Here is a 26,232-nt window from a genome sequence, read left to right on the forward strand (position 1 = left end):
TAGATTCCGAAATGCTCAAACTACAACTTCTAGGGATGCTATAACAAACTACAACTCTCAAGGATACCATAACACTCAAACTATAACTCTCAGAGATGCCATAACATTCAAAATACAACTTTTGAGGATGTCATAACAGTCAAACTACAACTCCCATGATGCCAGAAATGCCACAACTCTTAGGATACCTTAACAGTCAAACGACAACTTCCAGGATGCCATAATACTCAAACCACAACTCCCAGGGATGCCATAACAGTCAAACTACATTTCTTGGGGACGCCATAACAATCAAATTACAACTCCCTAGATGCCAAAATTCTCAAACTACAACTCCTAGGGATGCCATAACAAGCTACAACTCTCAATAATGCCATAACACTAAAACTACAACTCCCGGTATGCCATAACAGTCAAACTACATCTCTCGGGGACACCATAACAGTCAAACGACAACTCTCAGGGATGCCCTAACAGCCAAACTACAAATCCCAGAAAGTCAAATTACAACTCCCAGGGATGCCATAGGAAACTACAATTCCTGGGATTCCACCACAGTCAAACTACCACTCCTAGGGGGTCAAAAAACTGCATTAATTCTACAGTGTGCAAACTTGGGCCCTCCAGGGGGTTTTGGACTCCAACTCCCACAATTCCTAACAGCCTACCGGCTGTTAGGAATTGTGGGAGTTGGAGTCCAAAAACCCCTGGAGGGCTCAAGTTTGCCTATACAAGCTTGAGAAGGGAAGGAATGATAACCGGCGGGCGCTAGGACCCCGCGGGAGCCTAGGGAAGGCCTTCCCTCCGCAGTGCCTGCCTGCCTGCCTTCCTCTCGGGCGTGGTGGATCCCGCAGCAGTCGATTCCTCGGAAAGGAAGCCAGCCCGCCCGGAAAGGAAGAAGAAGCAGCAACCAAGAGCCTCTCGTAATCGGGTAAGCGAGGAGAAAGGGAAAGATCCCACACCCTTAACCACATTTTCCCTCTCCTCCAGTTGGGATCTATAGATCTCCTAAGGGATCCCCTCCCATGAGAGTAGAAGAAGGAAGGAAGGAAGGAATCCACTTCCTCTGCTGGGCCCCAATTCAAGTCTCCCTTCCCTTATTTTTTTAAGAGATCATGGGATCTTATTCCTTCCCTTTTATGATTATTTTCATATATATTTTAAAATAGGGATCCCATTGGGATCCTTTTTTCCCATCCACTTTGGAGCCTCTTGCTGGGATCTTTATTCTCTCCCCCCCCCCTCCCCACACGTTGCTACTTTCGGCTATAAAACTCCGTGCCAAGTTTCTAAGAGATCTTTTCCTCCCTTTTCGCTCAAGATCTAGTGGATCCACTGGATCCCTTATTCTCTCCCCCCCCTCCCCACACGTTGCTACTTTCCGCTATAAAACTCCGTGCCAAGTTTCTAAGAGATCTTTTCCTCCCTTTTCGCTCAAGATCTAGTGGATCCACTGGATCCCCATAGGGGGGTGTCTACTGGATCAAACTTTCAAGAGAGATCTCTGTTCCCCCTCTACTGGTGCCTCCCTTTCACTCCAACTCTTCTGTACCCATATGGGATCCACTGCATCTCCGTGGGTCAACTGGATCCAGTTCCTTTTTTCAAATGGCCGACTGTGTATACTGCCCTGAGTCGCCTTCAGGCTGAAATGGGCGGGATAGAAATAATGCAGATAAATAAATAATGAAGCCAGATCTACTGGACCAAGTTTTAAAGAGATTTTCGTACCCCTCTGCTGGTTCCTCCCATTTCGCTCCAGACCTACTGGATCTATATGATCCGCAGGATTTCTATGGGGGTCCACTGCATTCAGTTCTTTTCAATGAAACCCACAGATCAAGTTTAAAAGAGATGTTGCCCCCTTTTGCTTCAGATCCACAGGATCTCCACAAGATCTTCATGGGATCCACTTGATCTCCATAGGTCAGCTGTATCCAGTTCTTTTTTCCAATGAAGCCAAATCTACTGGATCAAGTTTCAAAGAATTATTTGCTCCCCTCTACTGGTCCCTTCCTTTTTGCCCCAGATCAACTGGTTCTATATGGGATCCACTGGATCTCCACATGGTCCATTGGATCCAGTTCTTTTTCCAAGGAAACCCATGGATCTACTGGATCGACTTTCAAATAGATGGTCCTTCTTTTGCTCCAGCACAACTGGATCTCCACGGGGTCTCCACGGGATCAACTGGATCCCCATGGGATCAACTGGATCCCCATGGGATCAGCTGTATACCGTTCTTCTTCTAAGGGATTGCCCCCATGTATTATTTTTTTCATTGCTTCCGTTCCTCCCTTCCCTTCTGCTTCCTCTTCCTGGATCTTTTTTTGATCTAACACGCCCATTGAGAGAGATCTGAAAGGGGGCATCTACACTGTAGAGCTAATGCGGTTTTGGCACCTCTTGGGCTGCCATGGTTCAAGGCTATGGAATCCTGGGAGTTGTCATTTTGGAATTATTATTGATAGGATTATAATTGTGATCAATAGAATAATTACTAGAATTATTATTGTTATTATTAGAATTATTATTACTCTATTAATAGATTAATAATAATAATAATAATAATAATAATAATAATAGAGTTATTATTACCTATACCCAGCTTTCTCTCTCCACCAAACTACAACTCCCAGGATGACATAGCATTAGTACATTATTACTACCTTGAATCTACTTTGGATCACCATAAGCAGGATCTACACATTGCAGAATCGATGCAGATTCATATCCCTTGAATGATCATGAATCAATGTTAGGGATCCCGGGGATTTGCAATTTGCACCGTTTTGCAGAAAGGCTCCAGAGGCCTTGCAAAATGACAACTCCCAGGAATCCAGAGCAGTGAGTCAGGGCAGCTCAAGTGGTATCAAACTGCAGTGAGTCCCCCTGGTGAGACAGGGTGGAATATAAATAAAGTTTTATTATTGTTGTCCAGTGTGGATGGATCCTTGGCAGAAAATCCTACAGAAAAAAACCCTGCAGATCCCATTTTTTTCTGCAAAGTTGCCATATAATTTTGGAACGAGGAACTGGCCAAACAGAGAGGAATCTGTTGCCAATAAAAAGCAATTAGGGAATTGGAAGCATCTTACTTCCAAATGCCAGAACCCCCTTTGGGGTAGAAGAAAGGGCGCATTTACACTGGTTTCTAATTACTCTTGTTCTTTCCCAACCGCATATTAATGCCAGCTTATTATTATTATTATTATCCCCTTTTTTCCCCTCCCAACCGACTAAACCACCTGTTCCTATTCATTCCTAGTTTTCTGCTTCGATGGACATGTTCCAAAGTAAAGCTCAATGCAAACGGTGTGCAAACACTTGTGTTTTCTTTGTGTGTGGGAGAGACAGTCATTGTAATTACACCGGATGATTTCCTTGTCTTGCAATGCTTGTGCTTTGAACACGAGGCTCTGAAATTCCACCTATGAGATCCATTATTATTATTATTATTATTTTACTGACACCACAGTATGTCACAGTAAACTTCATCTATATGCTGGATTTTGTATATTATTATTATTATTATTATTATTATATTTATTAGTAGCTTGGGTACAAAATGCATAAGGTTATTATATTATTATTATTATTATTATTATTATTATTATTATTATTTTACTGACACCACAGTATGTCACAGTAAACGAAACCTATATGCTGGATTTTGTATATTGTTATTTATATTATTATTATTAATATTATACTTTATTATTATTATTATACTGACATCACAGTATTATATTATACTATATATTATTATTTATATTATTATTATTATTATTATATTTATTAGTAGCTTGGGTACAAAATGCATAAGGTTATTATATTATTATTATTATTATTATTATTTTACTGACACCACAGTATGTCATAGTAAACGAAACCTATATGCTGGATTTTGTATATTATTATTTATATTATTATTATTAATATTATACTTTATTATTATTATTATACTGACATCACAGTATTATATTATACTATATATTATTATTTATATTATTATTATTATTATTATTATTAGTATTATTATTTATTAGTAGCTTGGGTACAAAATGCATAAGGTTATTATTGTTATTATTGTTGTTATTATTGTTGTTGTTATTATTATTATGACACCACAGTATGTCACAGTAAATGAGATCTATATGCTGGATTTTATATATTATTTTTATTATTTATATTATTATTAATAATATTATACTATATTATTATTATTATTATTATTATTATTATTATTATTATACTGACGCCACAGTATGTCACAGTAAACTAGATCTGTATGCTGGATTTTGTATATTATTTTTATTATTTTCATTTTTATTATACTATATATTATTATTTATATTATTATTTATAATTTCATATATTATTATTATTTATTAGTAGCTAGGGTAAAAAATGCATAAGGTTATTATTATTATTATTATTATTATTTTACTGACACCACAGTATGTCACAGTAAATGAGATCGATATGCTAGATTTTGTATATTATTATTATTATTATTATTATTATTATTATTATACTGACACCACAATATGTCACAGTAAACGAGATCTATATGCTGGATTTTGTATATTATTTTTAATTTTTAGGATTATTTATATTATTTATATTATTATTTATAATTCATATATTATTATTATTTATTAGTAACTTGGGTACAAAATGCATAAGGTTATTATTATTATTATTATTATTATTTTACTGACACCACAGTATATCACAGTAAATGAGATCTATATGCTGGATTTTATATATTATTTTTATTATTTTTATTATTATTAATATTATACTATATTAATATTATTATACTGACACCACAGTATGTCACAGTAAACGAGATCTATATGCTGGATTTTATATATTATTTTTATTATTTATATAATAACTAGCTTGGGGACCCGGCGTTGCCCGGGTTATTAGAGAAAGTGGGTAATGGCGGTTCTGTATGCCAAGTTTGGTCTTTATTGGTCTTTGGATAATGGCAGCATTATTTTCAGGAAGTGAGTGAAGGTACTTGAAGTCCCATCATCCATGGGCCATCCTCCTACAAACAGCAGCAGGATATAGAGTGGGTCATGGGGGCTTTGTGTGCCAAGTTTGGACTTTATCAGTCATTAGATGAGGGTGGCAGTGGTGTCAGTAAGTGAGTGAAGGTATTGCAAGTCCCATCATCCAAAGTCCATCCCCTTTCAAATTGCAGCAGGATGTAGAGTGGATCATGGGGGCTCTGTGTGTCAAGTGTGGTCTTGATTGGTCATTAGAAGGGGGTTGCAGCAATCTTTGGAAGGGAGTGGAGGTACTTGAAGTCCCATCATCCATGGTCTGTCCTCCTCCAAACTGCACCAGGATGTAGAGTGGGTCATTGGAGCTCCATGTGGCAAGTTTAGTCTTGATTAGTCATTGGCGAGGGTCTCAGTGGTCTCAGGAGGTGAGCAACGGTACTGCAAGTCCCATCATCCATCTCCAAAGTTTTCCAAATAACTCCAGGACGTAAAGTGGGTCATGAGAGGTCTATGTGCCAAGTTTGGTGTTGATCCGTCATTGGATGAGGTTTGCAGAGATCTCAGAATGTGAGTGAAGGTACTGGAAGTTCCATCATCCATGGTCCACCCTTCTCCAAAACTGCAGCAGGATGTAGAGTGGGTCATGGGGGCTCTGTGTGCCAACTTTGGTCTTGATTGGTCATTAGATGAGTTTTGCAGTAGTCTTGGATAGTGGAGGTACTTGAAGTCCCATCATCCATGGTCTGTCATCCTCCAAACTGCTCCAGGATGTAGAGTGGGTCATTGAAGCTCCATGTGCCAAGTTTAGTCTTGATGAGTCATTGGCGAGGGTCTCAGTGGTCTCAGGAAGTGAGTGAAGTGACTGCAAGTCCCATCATCCATTGTCAAATTCTTCCAAACCGCACCAGGATGTAGAGTGAGTTATGCAGGCTCTCTGTGTAAATTGTGGTCCTGATCCATCATCGTTGGCAGTTGTAATGGTCTTAGGAAGGGAGTGCAGGTAATGCAAGTTCCATCATCCATGGTGCATCCTCCCTCAAACTGCACCTGGATGTAGAGTGCGTCATGGAGACTCAGTGTGCCAAGTTTGGTATTTATCAGTAATTGGATGAGGGTTGCAGTGGTCTGAAGAATTGAGCAGTGGTACTGCAAGTCCCATAATCCACGGTCCATCTCGGCCAAACCACACCAGGACGTAAAGTGGGTCATGAGAGGTCTCTGTGTGAAATTTGGTCCTGATCAGTCATTGGATAAGGTTAACAGCGGTCTCAGAATGTGTGTGGTGGTACTGCAAGTCCCATCATCCATGGTTCATAGTCCTCCAAACTGCAGTAGGATGTAGAGTGGGTGATGGGGGCTCTGTGTGCCTATTTCGGTCTGTATTGGGAGTGTTCTGACCCAGCCCCCGGCCTTTCCTTTCCTCTCTTTCTCATCTCGGAATGTTGGAATTGAGGCTGGCCAATCAGAGACCATATGCAAATTTCCTTCTCATGACTCCGTTTCTGTCATGAACTCTTTTCTCCACCAGGGGCTCCTCTTGAAGCTGGCCAATCAGAGACCATATGCAAATAGCACCGCTGCCCAGCCAATCGGAATGTTGGAACTTTCTGGCTGGCCAATCAGAACGCTGGCACATACACCGTCCGCCCTCCGCCCTCCACAATTCCTCTGTCCGATACAAACACTCTTCTTTATTATATATATAGATTATTAATAATATTATACTATTTATTATTATTATTATTATTATTATTCGACACCACAGTATGTCACAGTAAACGAGATCTGTATGCTGGATTTTGTATATTATTTATATTATTATTAATAATACTATACTATATTATTATTATTATTATTATTATTATTATTATTATAGTGGCACCACAGTATGTCACAGTAATCTAGATCTATATGCTGGATTTTGTATACTTATTATTATTATTATTATTATTATTATACTATTTATTGTTATTTGTATTATTATTTATATTATTATTTATAATTTCATATATTATTATTATTTATTAGTAGCTTCGGTACAAAATGCATAAGATTATTATTATTATACTGACACCACAGTATGTCACAGTAAATGAGATCTATATGCTGGATTTTGTATATTATTATTATTATTTATATTATACTATATATTGTTATTTATATTATTATTTATATTATTATTTATAATCTCATATATTATTATTTATTAGTAGCTAGGGTACAAAATGCATAAGGTTATTATTGTTATTATTATTATTATTATTATTATTTTGACACCACAGAATGTCACAGTAAATGAGATCTATATGCTGGATTTTGCATATTATTTTTATTATTTTTATTATTATTATTTATATTGTACTATATATTATTATTTATATTATTATTTATAATTTCATATATTATTATTATTATTTATTAGTAGCTAGGGTACAAAATGCATAAGGTTATTATTGTTATTATTATTGTTATTATTATTGTTATTATTATTATTTTGACACCACAGAATGTCACAGTAAATGAGATCTATATGCTGGATTTTGTATATTATTTTTATTATTTTTATTATTATTATTTATATTGTACTATATATTATTATTTATATTATTATTTATAATTTCATATATTATTATTATTATTTATTAGTAGCTAGGGTACAAAATGCATAAGGTTATTATTGTTATTATTATTGTTATTATTATTGTTATTATTATTATTTTGACACCACAGAATGTCACAGTAAATGAGATCTATATGCTGGATTTTGTATATTATTTTTATTATTTTTATTATTATTATTTATATTATACTATATATTATTATTTATAATTTCATATATTATTATTATTATTTATTAGTAGCTTGGGTACAAAATGCATAAGGTTATTATTGTTATTGTTATTATTGTTATTATTATTATTATTTTACTGACACCACAATAATACCCAAGCTACTAATAAATAATAATAATATATGAAATTAAAAATACTAATATAAATAATAATATATAGTATAATATTAATAATAATAATATACAAAATCCAGCATATAGATCTAGTTTACTGTGACATACTGTGGTGTCAGTAAAATAATAATAATAATAATAATAATAATAATAACCTTACAAAGTCCATAAGGTTATGGGTGAACTACAACTCCCGTCATGCCAAGTTAACCCCGAGAAACTCCCATCCATACGTAAAGTTTGTTACGTTGGGCAAATTTGCACCAGATGCATAACATTGTGGGTGAACTACAATGTTTTAAATTTTATCCTGATGCTTTTAGGTTAAGCTGCTTTGAATCCCCTTTGGGAGAGATAAAGTGGGGTATAAATATAAAATATTATATAAATATATATATATAAAATATATAAATATAATATAGATATAATAATAATAGTCTCCTTTGGGAGAGATAAAGCGGGGTATAAATATAAATATAATATATAATATATATATTATATCAAATATAAATGTAATATAAATACAATAATAATAGTCTCCTTTGGGAGAGATAAACTGGGATATAAAATATAATATAAAATATACATATAATATAAATATAATATAATAATAATATTAATAATAATAATAGACAATAGTACATTGGGTGTTTGTAGCATTACTTCAAATGCAATATTTCTATGTGTCCAAAGCATCTGCACTGTTGAATTAATGCAGTTTGAACACAGTTTGATCACACTTTAACTTAGAGCTATGGGATCCTGGGAGATGTAGTTTCCCAACATTTTTCGCCATCTCTTGCAAACTACACCTTCCAGGATTCCATAGCAGTTAAAGTGGGATCAAACTGCGTTAACTCTGCGGTGTAGACGCACCCCAAGATGCAGGTATATTAAACGGATGTTGCAATTGGATCATCTTTTATTTCCTTTTAGACCATCTGTGCCAACTTTGAATCTTTAAGAGTCTAGAGATGTTCCTGGTGAAAAACTTCCTTGGAGGTGGAGGAGGAGGAGGCGGTGGCGGAGGCGGGAACATCAACATCGGCAATGTGATTGGCGGGTTTTTGAGTGGTGGCGGAGGAGGAGGCGGTGGTGGAGGAGGGGGCGGAGCCATGGGAATCCTGGGCGGAGTCATCAGCGCCATCAGGTGAGTGTATGTTATTCAGGATTGGAGGAATATGCATGCTTTCTTGGATCTGCACTGTAGAATAAATGCAGTTGGACACCTTTTGAACTATATATTGATATATACATACAGGGAGTGGGACTAGATGAACTTTGGGATCCCTTCCGACTCTGATTCTTTGATGGACTGATATACATACATACATACATACATACATAGAGACAGGGCGTTGGACTAGATGGCCTTAGGAATTATAATTCTGTGATTTGATGATAGATATAGATATGGATATGGATACATAAGTATATAGATACAGGAAGTTGGACTAGATGGCCTTTGGGATCCCTTCCAACTGTGATTCGATCTTATTTATTTGTCGTGTCACATTAACCAGACCATTGCATTACATTTCTAACAGAACAAAGCAAACAAACAGATAAAATACAACATTTGTGAGTTTGGTAGTTGATTAGATGTCCTTTGACCAGTACCTGGCCCCTTGGAGTGACTCTGGTGTTGCTGCAAGAAGGTCCTCCCTTGTGCATATGGCAGAGCTCAGGGTGCATTGCAGCATGTGGTCTGGGGTTTGCTCTTCTCCGCACTCACATGTCGAGGATTCCACTTTGTGGCCCCATTTCTAAAGGTTGGCTCTGCATCTCGTGGTGCCAGAGCGCAGTCTGTTCAGCGCCTTCCAAGTCGCCCAGCCTTCTGTGTGCCCAGGGGGGAGTCTCTCATTTGGTATCCGCCATTGGTTGAGGTGCTGGGTTTGAGCCTGCCACTTTTGGACTCTCACTTGCTGAGGTGTTCCAGAGAGTGTCTCTGTAAATCTTAGAAAACTATTTCTAGATTTAAGTCGTTGACGTGCTGGCTGATACCCAAACAAGGGATGAGCTGGAGATGTCTCTGCCTTGGTCCTTTCACTATTGGCTGCTACTTCCCGGCGGATGTCAGGTGGTACAATACTGGCTAAGCAGTGTAATTTCTCCAGTGGTGTAGGGCGCAGACACCCCGTGATAATGCGGCATGTCTCATTAAGAGCCACATCTACTGTTTTAGCGTGGTGAGATGTGTTCCACACTGGGCATGCATACTCAGCAGCAGAGTAGCATAGCGCAAGGGCAGATGTCTTCACTGTGTCTGGTTGTGATCCCCAGGTTGTGCCAGTCAGCTTTTGTATGATATTGTTTCTAGCGCCCACTTTTTGCTTGATGTTCAGGCAGTGCTTCTTGTAGGTCAGAGCACGGTCCAGAGTGACTCCCAGGTATTTGGGTGCGCTGCAATGCTCCAGTGGGATTCCTTCCCAGGTAATAATCCTCAGAGCTCGGGGTGCTTGTCTGTTCTTAAGGTGAAAGGCACATGTCTGTGTTTTAGATGGGTTGGGGATCAGCTGGTTTCCCCTGTAATAGGCAGTAAGAGCACCTACAGTTTTTGAGAGCTTCTGTTCCACCATCTCAAAGCTCCCTGCTTGAGCGGTGATGGCACGATCATCAGCATAGATGAAACTTTCCGTCCCTTCTGGCAGTGGCTGGTCATTTGTGTAGATGTTGAACATGGATGGAACAAGCACGCTCCCCTGTGATTCGATGATAGATAAAGATATTACTATAGATACATAAATATATACATGCAGGGAAGGGGAATGGATGGCCTTTGGGATCCAACTCTGTGATTTGATGATACATATAGATAAAGAATCATAGAGTGATAGAGTTGGAAGAGATCATAAGGGCCATCTAGTCCAACCCCATTCTGCCATGCAGGAAAAACACAATCAAAGCGCAAGACTATGGAAATCCTGGGATTTGTAGTTTGGTGAGACCTGAATGGCTCAATGCCTCATAAAACTACAACTCCCTGGAGTGGATTCCATAGTTAAAGTGGTATCAAACTGCACTTACTCTACAATGTAGCTGGGAAACGGGGCAGCTGGTTCAGAAAGATCACGTCTTTGATAATATATTTCTTTGTTTTGTCTCCTTTGATTGACATAATAGTGAAGCAGCAGCTCAATACAACCCGGAGCCTCCGGTAAGTCACCTGCAGGAATGGTTATATTGGAATTTCTTTATCTTTTCTTATGGTATTTGACGAAAGTTACTTGCCCTCCCTCCAAGTGTTTTGGATTGCAACTCCCATCATTCCTAACAGCCTCAGGCCCCTTCCTTTTGCCCCTCAGCCGCTTAAGCGGCTGAGGGGCAAAAGGAAAGGGCCTGAGGCTGTTAGGAATGATGGGAGTTGCAATCCAAAACACCTGGAGGGAGGGCCCAAGTTGGCCCATGCCTGTGTTATAGCAATCAGGTAACTTTGATTCAGTGCATTTTCGTAACATCGCTTCATTGCATCCTGATATGTTTTGGAAGTTTTTGCTCAAGGAGGGAAGGAAGGAAAAGAAAGGAAAAGGTCCGGAGTAAGATACGAGAAGAGGCAAAGAAGAAAGGAGAAGAAAGGGAAGAGAAAGAAAGGAGAAGGGGAGGAATGAAGGAAGAGAAAGAGGAGAGGAAAGCATAAAAAGAAAAGGCAGAGAAATAAAAAAGAAGATAAAGGAAAGGAGGGGGAAGAAAGGAAAGAGAGAAGTGGCAAGGAAAGAAAGAAAAGAAAGGGAAAGAAAGGAAAGGAGAAGGGATGGAAGGAAGGGAAAAGAGAGGGAAGGAGAAGTAGAAGAAGGATGGAGGGATGAATGGATGGAAGGAGAGAGGGAATGAGGGGTGGAGGAGTGAAGAAGAAAGAGAAAGGAAGGAAGGAAAAAGAGAGGGAAGGAGAAGTACAAGAAGGATGGAAGGAGAGAGGGAATGAGGGCTGGAGGAGTGAAGAAGAAAGAGAAAGGAAGGGAGGGAGGAAGGGAGGATAAAGAGTGGGAAGGAGAAGTAGAAAAAGGATGAAAGGAAAGAGAGAATGAGGGGTGGAGGAGTGAAGAAGAAAGAGGAAGGAAGGAAGGAAGGAAGGAAGGAAGGAGAGAGGGAAGGAGAAGTAGAAGAAGGATGGAAGGAGAGAGGGAATGAGGGGTGGAGGAGTGAAGAAGAAAGAGAAAGGAAGGAAGGAAGGAAGGAAGGAAGGAAGGAAGGAAGGAAGGAAAAAGAGAGGGAAGGAGAAGAAGGACGGAAGGATGAATAGATGGAAGGAGAGAGGGAATGAGGGTAGAGGAGTGAAGAAGAAAGATGGAAGGAGACATAGAAGAAGGATGGAAGGATGAATGGATGGAAGGAGAGAGGGAATGAGGGTGGAGTGAAGAAGGAAGGAAGGAAGGAAGGAAGGAAGGAAGGAAGGAAGGAAGGAAGGAAAAAGAGGGAAGGAGAAGTAGAAGGATGGAAAGAGAGAGGGAATGAGGGGTGGAGGAGTGAAGAAGAAAGAGAAAGGAAGGAAGGAAGGAAGGAAAAAGAGGGAAGGAGAAGTAGAAGAAGGACGGAAGGATGAATAGATGGAAGGAGAGAGGGAATGAGGGTAGTGAAGAAGAAAGATGGAAGGAGACGTAGAAGAAGGATGGAAGGATGAATGGATAGAAGGAGAGAGGGAATGAGGGTGGAGTGAAGAAGAAAGAGGAAGGAAGGAAGGAAGGAAGGAAGGAAGGAAGGAAGGAAGGAAGGAAGGAAGAAGAGAGAGAAGGAGAAGTACAAGAAGGATGGAAGGAGAGAGGGAATGAGGGCTGGAGGAGTGAAGAAGAAAGAGAAAGGAAGGGAGGGAGGAAGGGAGGATAAAGAGTGGGAAGGAGAAGTAGAAAAAGGATGAAAGGAAAGAGAGAATGAGGGGTGGAGGAGTGAAGAAGAAAGAGGAAGGAAGGAAGGAAGGAAGGAAGGAAGGAAGGAGAGAGGGAAGGAGAAGTAGAAGAAGGATGGAAGGAGAGAGGGAATGAGGGGTGGAGGAGTGAAGAAGAAAGAGAAAGGAAGGAAGGAAGGAAGGAAGGAAGGAAGGAAAAAGAGAGGGAAGGAGAAGAAGGACGGAAGGATGAATAGATGGAAGGAGAGAGGGAATGAGGGTAGAGGAGTGAAGAAGAAAGATGGAAGGAGACATAGAAGAAGGATGGAAGGATGAATGGATGGAAGGAGAGAGGGAATGAGGGTGGAGTGAAGAAGGAAGGAAGGAAGGAAGGAAGGAAGGAAGGAAGGAAGGAAGGAAGGAAGGAAAAAGAGGGAAGGAGAAGTAGAAGGATGGAAAGAGAGAGGGAATGAGGGGTGGAGGAGTGAAGAAGAAAGAGAAAGGAAGGAAGGAAGGAAGGAAAAAGAGGGAAGGAGAAGTAGAAGAAGGACGGAAGGATGAATAGATGGAAGGAGAGAGGGAATGAGGGTAGTGAAGAAGAAAGATGGAAGGAGACGTAGAAGAAGGATGGAAGGATGAATGGATAGAAGGAGAGAGGGAATGAGGGTGGAGTGAAGAAGAAAGAGGAAGGAAGGAAGGAAGGAAGGAAGGAAGGAAGGAAGGAAGGAAGGAAGGAAGGAAGGAAGGAAGAAGAGAGAGAAGGAGAAGTAGAAGACGGATGGAAGGATAAATGGATGGAAGGAGAGAGGGAATGAGGTGTGGAGGAGTGAAGAAAAAAGAGAAAGGAAGGAAGGAAAAAGAGAGAAGGAATTCAGAAAGTATGTCTTAGGCCCCTTCTACACTGCCATATAAAGTCTAAATTATCTGCTTTGAACTGGATTCTATGGCAGTGTGGACTCATACTATCCAGATCAAAGCAGATAATGTGGACTATCTGATTTGATAATCTGGATTATATGGCAGTGTAGAAGGGGCCAAAGGCAAATCCCCTTGGGATAAATCTCGTCCGGAAAACTGTGAGAAGGTTACCTTGGGGTCACCCGGATTTTGAAATGACTTGAAGGCACACAACAACAACAACAACAACAACAACAACAAACAATAGTCAAAGTTTGCAGACTCCTGACCTAAGGCTTCTTAGAACAAGTGTTCTCTTGGGTTTAAAAAAAATAGTATTTTTATTTTTGGTTTCCCCATTTTTTGTGGGGGAGGGAGGTCTTTGGCTCTGAACCTCCATGGAAAATAAACCCATTATACTCCATTATATTATTTAAAGATTGTGTCTCTCTTCTCAGCCTCCTCGCAGCCACTTTTCCCAAGTCGAATCCAACGAAAGCGAGGAAGTGCGGCAATTCCGGAGGCTCTTCACGCAGCTGGCGGGAGAGGTGAGCCCTGGCTATATTTAAACTCCACTAAAGGGAAGACATGCCAATAATAATAATAATAATAATAATAATAATAATAATAATAATAATAATATATTCTGGCACAAGCTATAAAGATGGTGCCAGTGGTGATTGGCACACTGGGTACAGTGCCTATATTTATTTATTTATTTACTGCATTTGTATCCCGCCTTTCCCAGCCAGAGACGACTCAAGGCGATTCACAGTCGGCAGCAATTCGATGCCATAACAAATATCAAAATACAATTAAAACAATTATCAAAACAATTCAAATTACAAGAGAGGAGATTCCATCTGAACATGAGGAAGAACTCCCTGACTGTGAGAGCCGTTCAGCAGTGGAACTCTCTGCCCCGGAACATGGTGGAGGCTTCTCAAATGATGGATCTGGACCAAACTTGACAGGAATACTCAATATGCCCAAATGTAATAATGTGAACTACAACTCCCAAACTCAAGGTCAATGCCCACCAAACCCTTCCAGTATTTTCTGTTGGTCATGGGAGTTCTGTGTGCCAAGTTTGGTTCAATTCCATCGTTGGTGGACTTCAGAAGGTGTACTAGGTGTACTATAGGTGTACTATATGTAGGTGTATATGTAGGTGTACTATAAATATATGTAGGTGTACTATAAATCCCAGCAACTACAACTCCCAAATGAAAAAATCAACCCCCGCAACCCCACCAGTGTTCAAATCTGGACGTATTATGTATTTGTGCCAAATTGGGTCCAGTGAATGAAAATACATCCTGCATATCAGATATTTACATGACGATTCATAACAGGAGCAAAATTATAGTTGTGAAGTAGCAACGAAAATAATTTTACGTTTGGGGGGTCACCGCAACATGCAGAACTGTATTAAGGGGTCGCGGCATTAGGAAGGTTGAGAAACACTGGTGTAGATGCATATAATCCAGTTCAAAGCAGGTAATCTGGATTCGGGAACTGGATATTATGACCGTGTAGACTTCGCCATGGTCAACCTGGCCATAGTGAAGAGCAACAAGAAATATTTCTAGATTATAGTGGAGCTTCCAAGTAAAGGCAGATGGGATTTTTTATTTTCTTTCTGCTATATAACCGGAAATAATCCAGTTGCGTTGAGTTATGGATACCCTAATCCCATTGCCAGGATTGTGGGAGTTGTATTCCATCATATTTGGAGGATAGGTCAGGCTGCCCTCATTGTGTTGTTGTCTTTGCAGGATATGGAAGTGAGCGCGACGGAGCTGATGAACATCCTCAACAAAGTGGTGACCAGACGTAAGATTCCTGTTGAACGTTGATAGGGATTGATATAGTTCAGATTGTACAGAAAGAAGGTCTCAGTTAAGCAGAGTTTGGACTGAACAGAGAGAGGGTTTTGATTGACCGGAGATTGGGTGTCGATTCAACGGAGATAGGTTTTGATGTAAATAGAGACAGTGTTTTGATTGAGACAGGGCTTCGATTAAATGGAGATTGGGTTTCAATTGAATGGAAGGAGGGTTTGGATTGGATAGAGACAAGGTTTCAGAGATGTTGTTGTTTATTCATTCACTCGCTTCCAACTCTTTGCAACCTCATGGACCAGCCCATGCCAGAGCTCCCTGTTGGCCGTCACCACCCCCAGCTCCTTCAAGGTCAAGAGTCAGAAGTCAATTTCTGACGACATGAAGACATCACAAATTCCCTCCGTGGCATCCTGACTGAATCAATTCTCTCTCTGTGACATTTTGAAGCCAGCAAAGGGCGCTGGAAACCTTGTATTGGAACTTGTGAAGCAACAAATTCTAAGAAGGAAACTGAGAAGAGGGGGAGATGGGCAGGAAAGGTGTATAAAAGGAAGCGGTGGTGGGGAAAAGCCAGTCGTGTCTTTCTTTGCTGCAGAGATACAAGCCATATATCCATTTCAAAGCAAAAACGGCTTGTGAGTGGTTATTTAATATTGCTATATTGTTGTTGTTGTTCATTCGTTCAGTCGTCTCCGACTCTTCGTGACCTCATGGACCAGCCCACGCCAGAGCTCCCTGTCGGCCGTCACCACCCCCAGCTCCTTCAAGGTCAGTCCAGTCACTTCAAGGATGCCATCCATCCATCTTGCCCTTGGTCGGCCCCTCTTCCTTTTGCCTCCCACTTTCCCCAGCATCATTGTCTTCTCTAGGCTTTGCTGTCTCCTCATGATGTGGCCAAAATACTTCATCTTGGCCTCTACTATCCTTCCCTCCAATGAGCAGTTGGGCTTTATTTCCTGAAGTATGGACTGGGTGGATCTTCTCGCAGTCCAAGGCACCCTCAGCACTTTCCTCCAACACCACAGTTCAAAAGCATCGATCTTCCTTTGCTCAGCCTTCCCTAAGGTCCAGCTCTCACATCCATAGGTGAGGAGCCCCCCGTGGCGCAATGAGTTAAACCCCTGTGCCGGCAGGACTGAAGACCGACAGGTCACAGGTTCCATTCCAGGGAGAGTGCGGACGAGCTCCCTCTATCAGCTCCAGCTCCCCAAGCGGGGACATGAGAGAAGCCTCCCCCAAGGATGGTAACACATCAAAAACATTCAGGCAATGTCCCCTGGGCAACGTCCTTGCAGACGGCCAATCCTCTCACACCAGAAGCGACTTGCAGTTTCTCAAGTCGCTCCTTTCACAACTATAAATAAATAAATAAATATCCATAGGTGACTACGGGGAATACCATTGCTTTAACTATACAGATCTTGGTTGCCAGTGTGATGTCTCTACTCTTCACTCTTTTCTCGAGATTGGTCCTTGCTCTCCTCCCAAGAAGGAAGTGTCTTCTGATTTTCTGTCTGCATCTGCAGTAATCTTATTTATTTATTTACAGTATTTATATTCCGCCCTTCTCACCCTGCAGGGGACTCAGGGCAGATTACAACGTACATATATATGGCAAACATTCAATGCCAAAGACACACAACAGATATAGACAGACAGTCAGAGGCTATTTAACTTTTCTCTCTGCCAGGGGAGCTGTCGCTTTCATCGTCCGTCTGCGACGCTGATGAAGTACTTCCGCATTTCCCGCATGCTTTTTGCTGGAGTCTTTTTATGGCCTTGTAAATTAGTTAAATTAGTCTCCCCTCACATAGGTGGAACTTAATTTTCCTACTTGACAGATGCAACTGTCTTTCGGGTTGCAAAGGTCGACAACAAGCTACACAATTGGTCGGAAGCTCACTCCGACCCGGGCTGGCTTCAAACTCATGACCTTTTTGGTCAGAAGTGATGTTGATGCAGCTGACACTCAGACAGCTGTGCCATTGAACGGAGATAGTTTTTCAATTAAACAGAAATAACATTTGGATTGGACAGAGATAGGGTTTCAATTCAACAGATATGATGTTTCGATTGGATAGTGATAGGGTTTCGATTGGACAGAGACAGGGTTTCAGAGATGTTGTTGTTTATTTGTTCAGTTGCTTCCGACTCTTTGCAACCTCATGGACCAGCCCACGCCAGAGCTCCCTGTTGGCCATCTCCACCCCCAGCTCCTTCAAGGTCAAGAGTCAGGAGTCAATTTCTGATGGCACGAAGACATCACAAATTCCCTCCGTGACATCCTGACTGAATCATCCTGGCTGAATCAATTATTTCTCTGTGACATTTTGAAGCCAGTAGAGAGTGCTAGAAGCCTTGTATTGGAACTTGTGAAGCAACAAGTTCTAATAAGGAAACTGATCTATATAGCAATATTAAATATCTGCTCACAAGCCGTTTTTGCTTTGAAATTGATATATTGCTTGTATCTCTGCAGCCAAGAAAGACACTACTGACTTTTTCCCACCACTACTTCCTTTTATACACCTTTCCTGCCAATCTCTGGGGGGATCTTGTTGTGTTTCAAATAATAATAATAATAATAATAATAATAATAATAATAATGTGTCCGAAGTGTGATCCAATACAACAGCCAGCAGAGTGATCTTGTCTGCTGTGGACTCATCTTGTTGTGTTTCAAATAATAATAATAATAATAATAATAATAATAATAATAATAATAATGTCCCAACAAAGACTCAGCTCGCTTTGTTTGCTTTCTAGATCCTGACCTGAAGACGGATGGGTTTGGGATTGACACCTGTCGCAGCATGGTGGCCGTCATGGACGTATCCTTTGGCTGCTTTGGGACTTTTGAGAGCCAGGTTTTGCCTAATGCTATCACGCCTGGTCCAGTTCAAGGGCAAACTTGGGCCCTCCGGGTGTTTTGGACTCCAACTCCCACAATTCCTAACAGCCTACCGGCTGTTAGGAATTGTGGGAGTTGGAGTCCAAAACACCCGGAGGGCCCAAGTTTGCCCAGGCCTGGTCTATGCTGAAATGTATGTGTCTTTGTCTCCATTTTTTTCCCTTGACTTTCCTCTTTGCAGAGCGACACAACCGGGAAACTCGGGTTTGACGAATTCAAATATCTCTGGAACAATATCAAGAAGTGGCAGGTAAACAAAGCAATGCATAGGAAACACTAGGCAACAACAACAACAAGACTTTATTATGGTCCATGCACAGAGTATGTAACTAAATTTGAACAATTTTCTCTTCCTGGTTTGAAAGTGTTATTTAATTGTGCAACATTTTAATTGTGCAACACTTACCGTATATACTCGAGTATAAGCCGACCCGAATATAAGTCGAGGCACTTAATTTTACCAAAACAGATTGACTCGAGTAAATGTGCTTGCGTACCCTTCCAATAATAATAAAGTAAAATAATAAATGTAATAATAACAATAATAATAATAATAAAGTAAAATAATATATGTAATAATAACAATAATAAATAAAGTAAAATAATAAATGTAATAATAACCATAATAATAAATAGAGTAAAATAATAGATGTAATAATAACAATAATAATAAATAGAGTAAAGTTATAAATGTAATAATAACAACAATAATAATAATAATAACGTAAAATAATACATGTAATAATAACAACAATAAAGTAAAATAATAAATGTAATAATAATAATAAGTAGAGTAAAATAATAAATGTAATAATAATAATAATATAAAATAATAAATGTAATAATAACAATAATAATAATAAATAGAGTAAAATAATACATGTAATAATAACAACAATAAAGTAAAATAATAAATGTAATAATAATAATAAGTAGAGTAAAATAATAAATGTAATAATAATAATAATATAAAATAATAAATGTAATAATAACAATAATAATAATAATAAATAGAGTAGAATAATAAATGTAATAATAACAATAATTATTTATTATTATTGTTATTATTACATTTATTATTCTACTCTATTTATTATTATTATTATTGTTATTATTACATTTATTATTTTACTCTATTTATAATTATTATTACTATTATTATTTTACTCTATTTATTATTATTATTACATTTATTATTTTACTCTACTTATTATTATTGTTATTACATTTATTTTACTCTATTTGTTATTATTATTACATTTATTATTTTACTCTATTTATTAACAATAAATGTAATAATAATAACAAATAGAGTAAAATAAATGTAATAACAATAATAATAAGTAGAGTAAAATAATAAATGTAATAATAATAATAAATAGAGTAAAATAATAATAGTAATAATAATTATAAATAGAGTAAAATAATAAATGTAATAGTAACAACAACAATAAAGTAAAATAATAAATGTAATAATAATAATAATAATAATTACTTTATTACGTATTTATAACAGAGTAAAATAATAAATAACCTTGACTCGAGTATAAGCCGAGAGGGACTTTTTCAGCCCAAAAAAAGGTCTGGAAAACTAGGCTTATATTCGAGTATATACAGTACTTTGAAAGTACTTTTGTGTCACAAACTATGCTGCATTGGTTGAGATTCAATGAGATCCTCACTGAAAAGCTATAGCAAAATGTGCTATAGCAGGATATCCCACAAACACAAAGTTTTGGAAGTTTGATAAACTTTTCTCAAATTTTTATGATAGAACCAATAAGGAAATGGCATCAGGAACAACAATCATGTTGCATAGTGTAATATGGCATATTTATCATTCGCTACTTTGAGTCCCCATATTGGGAGGAAGCTGAGATAACAATAAATTATGTATGCATATATATATATATCACCTTTCTCCTGATGTAGGAATTTGCATACTTAGGCGATCCCTTATTGTCCGAGTAGGGCCAGACAGCCTGGAAAACTCACAGCAACCCAGCGTGAGGTTATTTTCCAACAATAGCAGTTAAAGCAGTGTCGAACTACGTTAGTTATACACAATAGGTCAGGCATGGCCTCCAGGTGTATGGACTTCAATTCCCAATTGCATTAGCATTGAATGGTCTTGTAGCTTCAAAGCCTGGCTGCTTCCTGCCTGGGGGAAATCCTTTGTTGGAAGGTGTTATATGACTGTTTCCTGGCTGGAATTCCACTGTTTTCTGAGTGGCCAGCTAACACCTCCCAACAAAGGATTCCCCCAGGCAGGAAGCAGCCAAGCTTTGACTCTACAAGGCCATTAAAGGCTAATCAAGGTGGTCTCACTTGCCTCAAGCAAATAAGAGTTCTTTCTCCTACCCTGGACATCATTCCACAGATACATAAACCCCACTTGCCTAGTTTCCAACAGACCTCACAACTTCTGAGGATGCCTGCCATAGATGTGGGTGAAACGTCAGGAGTGAATGCTTCTGGAACATGGCCAGACAGACAAGAGTTCTTTCTTCCACCCTGGACATTATTCCACAGATACATAAACCCCACTTGCCTAGTTTCCAACAGACCTCACAACTTCTGAGGATGCCAGCCATAGATGTGGGCGAAACGTCAGGAGAGAATGCTTCTGGAACATGGCCAGACAGACAAGAATTCTTTCTTCCACCCTGGACATCATTCCACAGATACATAAACCCCACTTGCCTAGTTTCCAGCAGACCTCACAACTTCTGAGGATGCGTGCCGTAGATGTGGGTGAAATGTCAGGAGAGAATGCTTCTGGAACATGACCATACAGCCTGGAAAACTCACAGCAACGCATGGCTCTTCTATTTTGCTTCGGGGCAGTAAGGGAATGCTTTTCAGCCTGTCTGTCCTGTTTCCCAAGACTGATACGTGTGTGTTTTCTCCTTTGTTATCCTTCCGTGGCAGGGAATCTACAAACGTTTTGATGCAGACCGGTCCGGGACTATCGGCAGCAATGAACTCCCAGGTGCTTTTGAGGCTGCAGGTAAGAAGGAAGGAAGGAAAGATCGGATAAAGAAAGAGACTCGCTGAGAAAAGAAATACAATAGCCTCTCAATTATAATCCATGGCATCCCTGGGGATTGGTATAAAGCTAAATTATTATTATTACTATTACTATTACTATTATTATTTATACCATGGTAGAATGGTATAAAGCTAAATTATTATTATTGTTATTACTATTATTATTTATATAATGGTAGAATGTTATAAAGATAAATTATTATTATTATTATTACTACTATTATTATTTATACCATGGTAGAATGGTATAAAGATAAATTATTATTATTATTATTACTATTATTATTTATACCATGGTAGAATGGTATAAAGATAAATTATTATTATTGTTATTACTATTATTATTTATATCATGGTAGAATGTTATAAAGATAAATTATTATTATTATTATTATTATTATTATTATTATTTATACCATGGTAGAATGGTATAAAGATAAATTATTATTATTGCTGTTGTTGTTATTGTTATTACTATTATATATTTATACCATGGTAGAATGGTATGAAGCTAAATTATTATTATTACTGTTATTACTATTATTTATACCATGGTAGAATGGTATAAAGCTAAATTATTATTCTTACTGTTATTGCTATTATTATTATTTATACTATGGTAGAATGGTATAAAGCTAAATTATTGTTGTTATTACTATTATTATTTATACCATGAGAGAATGGTATAAAGCTAAAGTATTATCATTATTGTTATTACTATTATTATTGTTTATACCATGGTAGAATGGTATAAAGCTAAATTATTATTATTATTATTATTATTATTATTACTATTACTATTATTTATACCACGGTAGAATGGTATAAAGCTAAATTATTATTGTTATTATTATTATTAGTATTGATACTATGGTAGAATGGTATAAAGCTAAATTATTATTGTTATTATTATTATTAGTATTGATACTATGGTAGAATGGTATAAAGCTAAATTATTATTGTTATTATTATTATTAGTATTGATACTATGGTAGAATGGTATAAAGCTACATTGTTAATTTTATTGTTATTGATACCATGGTAGAATGCTATAAAGCTAAATTATTATTGTTATTACTATTATTATTATTGATACCATGATAGAATGACATAAAGCTAAATTATTATTATTATTATTATTATTTATACCATGGTAGAATAGTATCAAGCTAAATTGCTGTTGTTGTTATTTGAAACACAACTAGATTAGTACACAGCAAACAAGATCACTCTGCTGGTTGTTATATTGGATCACACATTGGACACTTACCAAGTGTCTGGGACTGTGTGATGTATCGGCGGATAATTCGTGCAGATCCCAGTAGGGTGGCCTTTTATTGTTATTATTACTATTATTATTAATCCTATGGTAGACTGGTATAAAGCTAAATTATTATTATTATTTTACTGACACAAAAACACAGTATATCACAGCAAATGAGATCTATATGCTGGATTTCATATAATAATAATAATAATAATAATAATAATAATAATAATAATGGTTTTTTGTTTTTGTTTATTTTATTTTATTTTGTTGTGTCAGGAGCGACTTGAGAAACTGCAAGTCGCTTCTGGTGTGAGAGAATTGGCCGTCTGCAAGGATGTTGCCCAGGGGACACCCGGATGATTTGATGCCATGGTATAATGGTATAAATCATAAATATTATAGTAATTATAATTATTTAGCTTTTTCTGCCAAATAGTTGCTCCTCCCAGCCAATCTTTTCTGCCACCAGGGGGCAGCATTTTGCAACTCAGGAGCCAAAGTGGTGCAGTCTTGCTCCTGCATACATTCTCACTCGAGGCATTGCTCCCAATGATGTTTGCAGGACTTTTCTAATGACATATATGTATATATATATATATATTAAAAAACAGAAAATGCCTATCTTCCTTCTCTATTTCAGGTTTTCGGCTCAACGAGCAGCTCTACAGCATGATGGTGCGCAGGTATTCGGACGAGAACGGGAACATGGACTTCGACAACTTCATCAGCTGCCTGGTCCGCCTGGACGCCATGTTTCGTAAGTCGCCGGCCATTGGTTTTTCTGGAGGGATGCAGATTGAGGAGCCATAATTATGTTCAGAAATGTTATGTGTTTTTAATGGCTGCTCCCAGTGGGTTTTCTATCTGCACTATGGCAGCCAACTTGAATTCCTTGCATTCCTCCATGCATGTGAATTTATAGAGCTCTCTGATGTTTTTATACTGTTATTTTTATTTTTGGTGTATTTAATTGACTTTAAAGTGCTCATTTTAGTTGCCTGTCTAATGAATACATGGAATATATTTGTTCTGGTTTTTTTAGGTGCCTTCAAATCCTTGGACAGAGATGGCAGCGGACAAATCCGTGTGACTTTAAGGGAGGTAAGAAGGAAGTCCATCTATATAACATTATAAAAGAAATTACTGTTCCTGGTTTGAAAGTACTATTTCCTGTTTAATTGTGAAGCTCTTATTTTGAAAGTAGTTGTCCTACTCCAGAAATTTGGTTTTTGTGCCACAAACTATGTTGAATTGGTTGGGACTCAATGATAAGATATTCATTGGAAAATTAGAGCAAAATATGCTCTGGCAGGATGATGTCCCTCCTGCAAGAACAATGTTTGGGAAGTTTAGTAAACTTTTCCCATGTGTTTATGATAGAACCAATGAAATGACATTTACAACCCAGGAACAAAAATGTGTTATGTAGTGTAATAATAATAATAATAATAATAATAATAATAATAATAATAATGTGTTATGTAGTGTAATAATAATAATAATAATAATGTGTTATGTAGTGTAATAATAATAATAATAATGTGTTATGTAGTGTAATAATAATAATAATAATGTGTTATGTAGTGTAATAATAATAATAATAATAATGTGTTATGTAGTGTAATAATAATAATAATAATAATGTGTTATGTAGTGTAATAATAATAATAATAATAATGTGTTATGTAGTGTAATAATAATAATAATAATGTGTTATGTAGTGTAATAATAATAATAATAATAATAATAATAATGTGTTATGTAGTGTAATAATAATAATAATAATGTGTTATGTAGTGTAATAATAATAATAATAATGTGTTATGTAGTGTAATAATAATAATAATAATAATGTGTTATGTAGTGTAATAATAATAATGATGATAATAATAATGTGTTATGTAGTGTAATAATAATAATAATAATAATAATGTGTTATGTAGTGTAATAATAATAATAATAATAATAATAATGTGTTATGTAGTGTAATAATAATAATAATAATGTGTTATGTAGTGTAATAATAATAATAATAATAATGTGTTATGTAGTGTAATAATAATAATAATAATAATGTGTTATGTAGTGTAATAATAATAATAATAATAATGTGTTATGTAGTGTAATAATAATAATAATAATAATGTGTTATGTAGTGTAATAATAATAATAATAATAATGTGTTATGTAGTGTAATAATAATAATAATAATGTGTTATGTAGTGTAATAATAATAATAATAATAATAATAATGTGTTATGTAGTGTAATAATAATAATAATAATGTGTTATGTAGTGTAATAATAATAATAATAATGTGTTATGTAGTGTAATAATAATAATAATAATAATGTGTTATGTAGTGTAATAATAATAATGATGATAATAATAATGTGTTATGTAGTGTAATAATAATAATAATAATAATAATGTGTTATGTAGTGTAATAATAATAATAATAATAATAATAATGTGTTATGTAGTGTAATAATAATAATAATAATGTGTTATGTAGTGTAATAATAATAATAATAATAATGTGTTATGTAGTGTAATAATAATAATAATAATAATGTGTTATGTAGTGTAATAATAATAATAATAATAATGTGTTATGTAGTGTAATAATAATAATAATAATAATGTGTTATGTAGTGTAATAATAATAATAATAATAATGTGTTATGTAGTGTAATAATAATAATGATGATAATAATAATGTGTTATGTAGTGTAATAATAATAATAATAATAATGTGTTATGTAGTGTAATAATAATAATGTGTTATGTAGTGTAATAATAATAATAATAACGTGTTATGTGGTGCAATAATAATAATAATAATAATAACAACAACAACAATTGGAAAAGCCTTCCTTCCCTCTCTCTCACGATATGAGGATTTAAAGATCGAACTGCAAAGACTCTGGCACATCCAGTCAAGGTGGTCCCAGTGGTGATCAGCACACTGGGTGCAGTGCCTAAAGACCTTGGCCTGCACTTAAAAACAATTGGCGCTGGCAAATTACCATCTGCCAGCTGCAAAAAGCCACCTTACTGGGATCTACACGCATTATTTGCCAATACATCACACAGTCCTAGACACTTGGGAAATGTCTGCTGTGGACTCATCTTGTTGTGTTTCAAATAATAATAATAATAATAATAATAATAATAATAATAATAATAATAATAATAATACATCACACAGTCCTAGACTCTTGGGAAGTGTCCGACGTGTGATCCAATACAACAGCAAGCAGAGTGTCTGCTGTGGACTCATCTTGTTGTGTTCCAAATAATAATAATGATGATGATGATGATGATGATGATGATGATGTGGCTCACAACAGCCATAAAAAGCAATACAATTTAAACTCGCAACATGTAAATAAATATCCAAAAATAATTAAACATGCAAGTCAATTTAAAAACATGTTGAATTTAAAAT

The 26,232-nt window shown here is 36.8% G+C and overlaps 1 protein-coding gene across 1 annotated transcript in view; it reads left to right on the forward strand.

Annotated features, from left to right (window-relative positions):
* The first annotated feature begins 816 nt into the window (after positions 1-816).
* LOC132781373 (calpain small subunit 1) overlaps positions 817-26,232 on the forward strand; it is a 26,093-nt gene continuing 677 nt past the window's right edge. Inside the window, exons 1-10 of the mRNA XM_067461057.1 lie at positions 817-931; positions 8,923-9,136; positions 11,110-11,143; positions 14,161-14,250; positions 15,481-15,538; positions 18,316-18,380; positions 18,642-18,710; positions 21,392-21,470; positions 23,422-23,538; positions 23,824-23,882. Coding sequence (XP_067317158.1) covers positions 8,961-9,136; positions 11,110-11,143; positions 14,161-14,250; positions 15,481-15,538; positions 18,316-18,380; positions 18,642-18,710; positions 21,392-21,470; positions 23,422-23,538; positions 23,824-23,882 — 747 coding nt within the window. The 5' untranslated portion in view covers positions 817-931; positions 8,923-8,960. The remainder of the gene's footprint in view (positions 932-8,922; positions 9,137-11,109; positions 11,144-14,160; positions 14,251-15,480; positions 15,539-18,315; positions 18,381-18,641; positions 18,711-21,391; positions 21,471-23,421; positions 23,539-23,823; positions 23,883-26,232) is intronic.

The sequence above is a fragment of the Anolis sagrei genome, chromosome X (genome assembly GCF_037176765.1).
Source record: "Anolis sagrei isolate rAnoSag1 chromosome X, rAnoSag1.mat, whole genome shotgun sequence".
Classification (NCBI taxonomy): Eukaryota; Metazoa; Chordata; class Lepidosauria; order Squamata; family Dactyloidae; genus Anolis; species Anolis sagrei.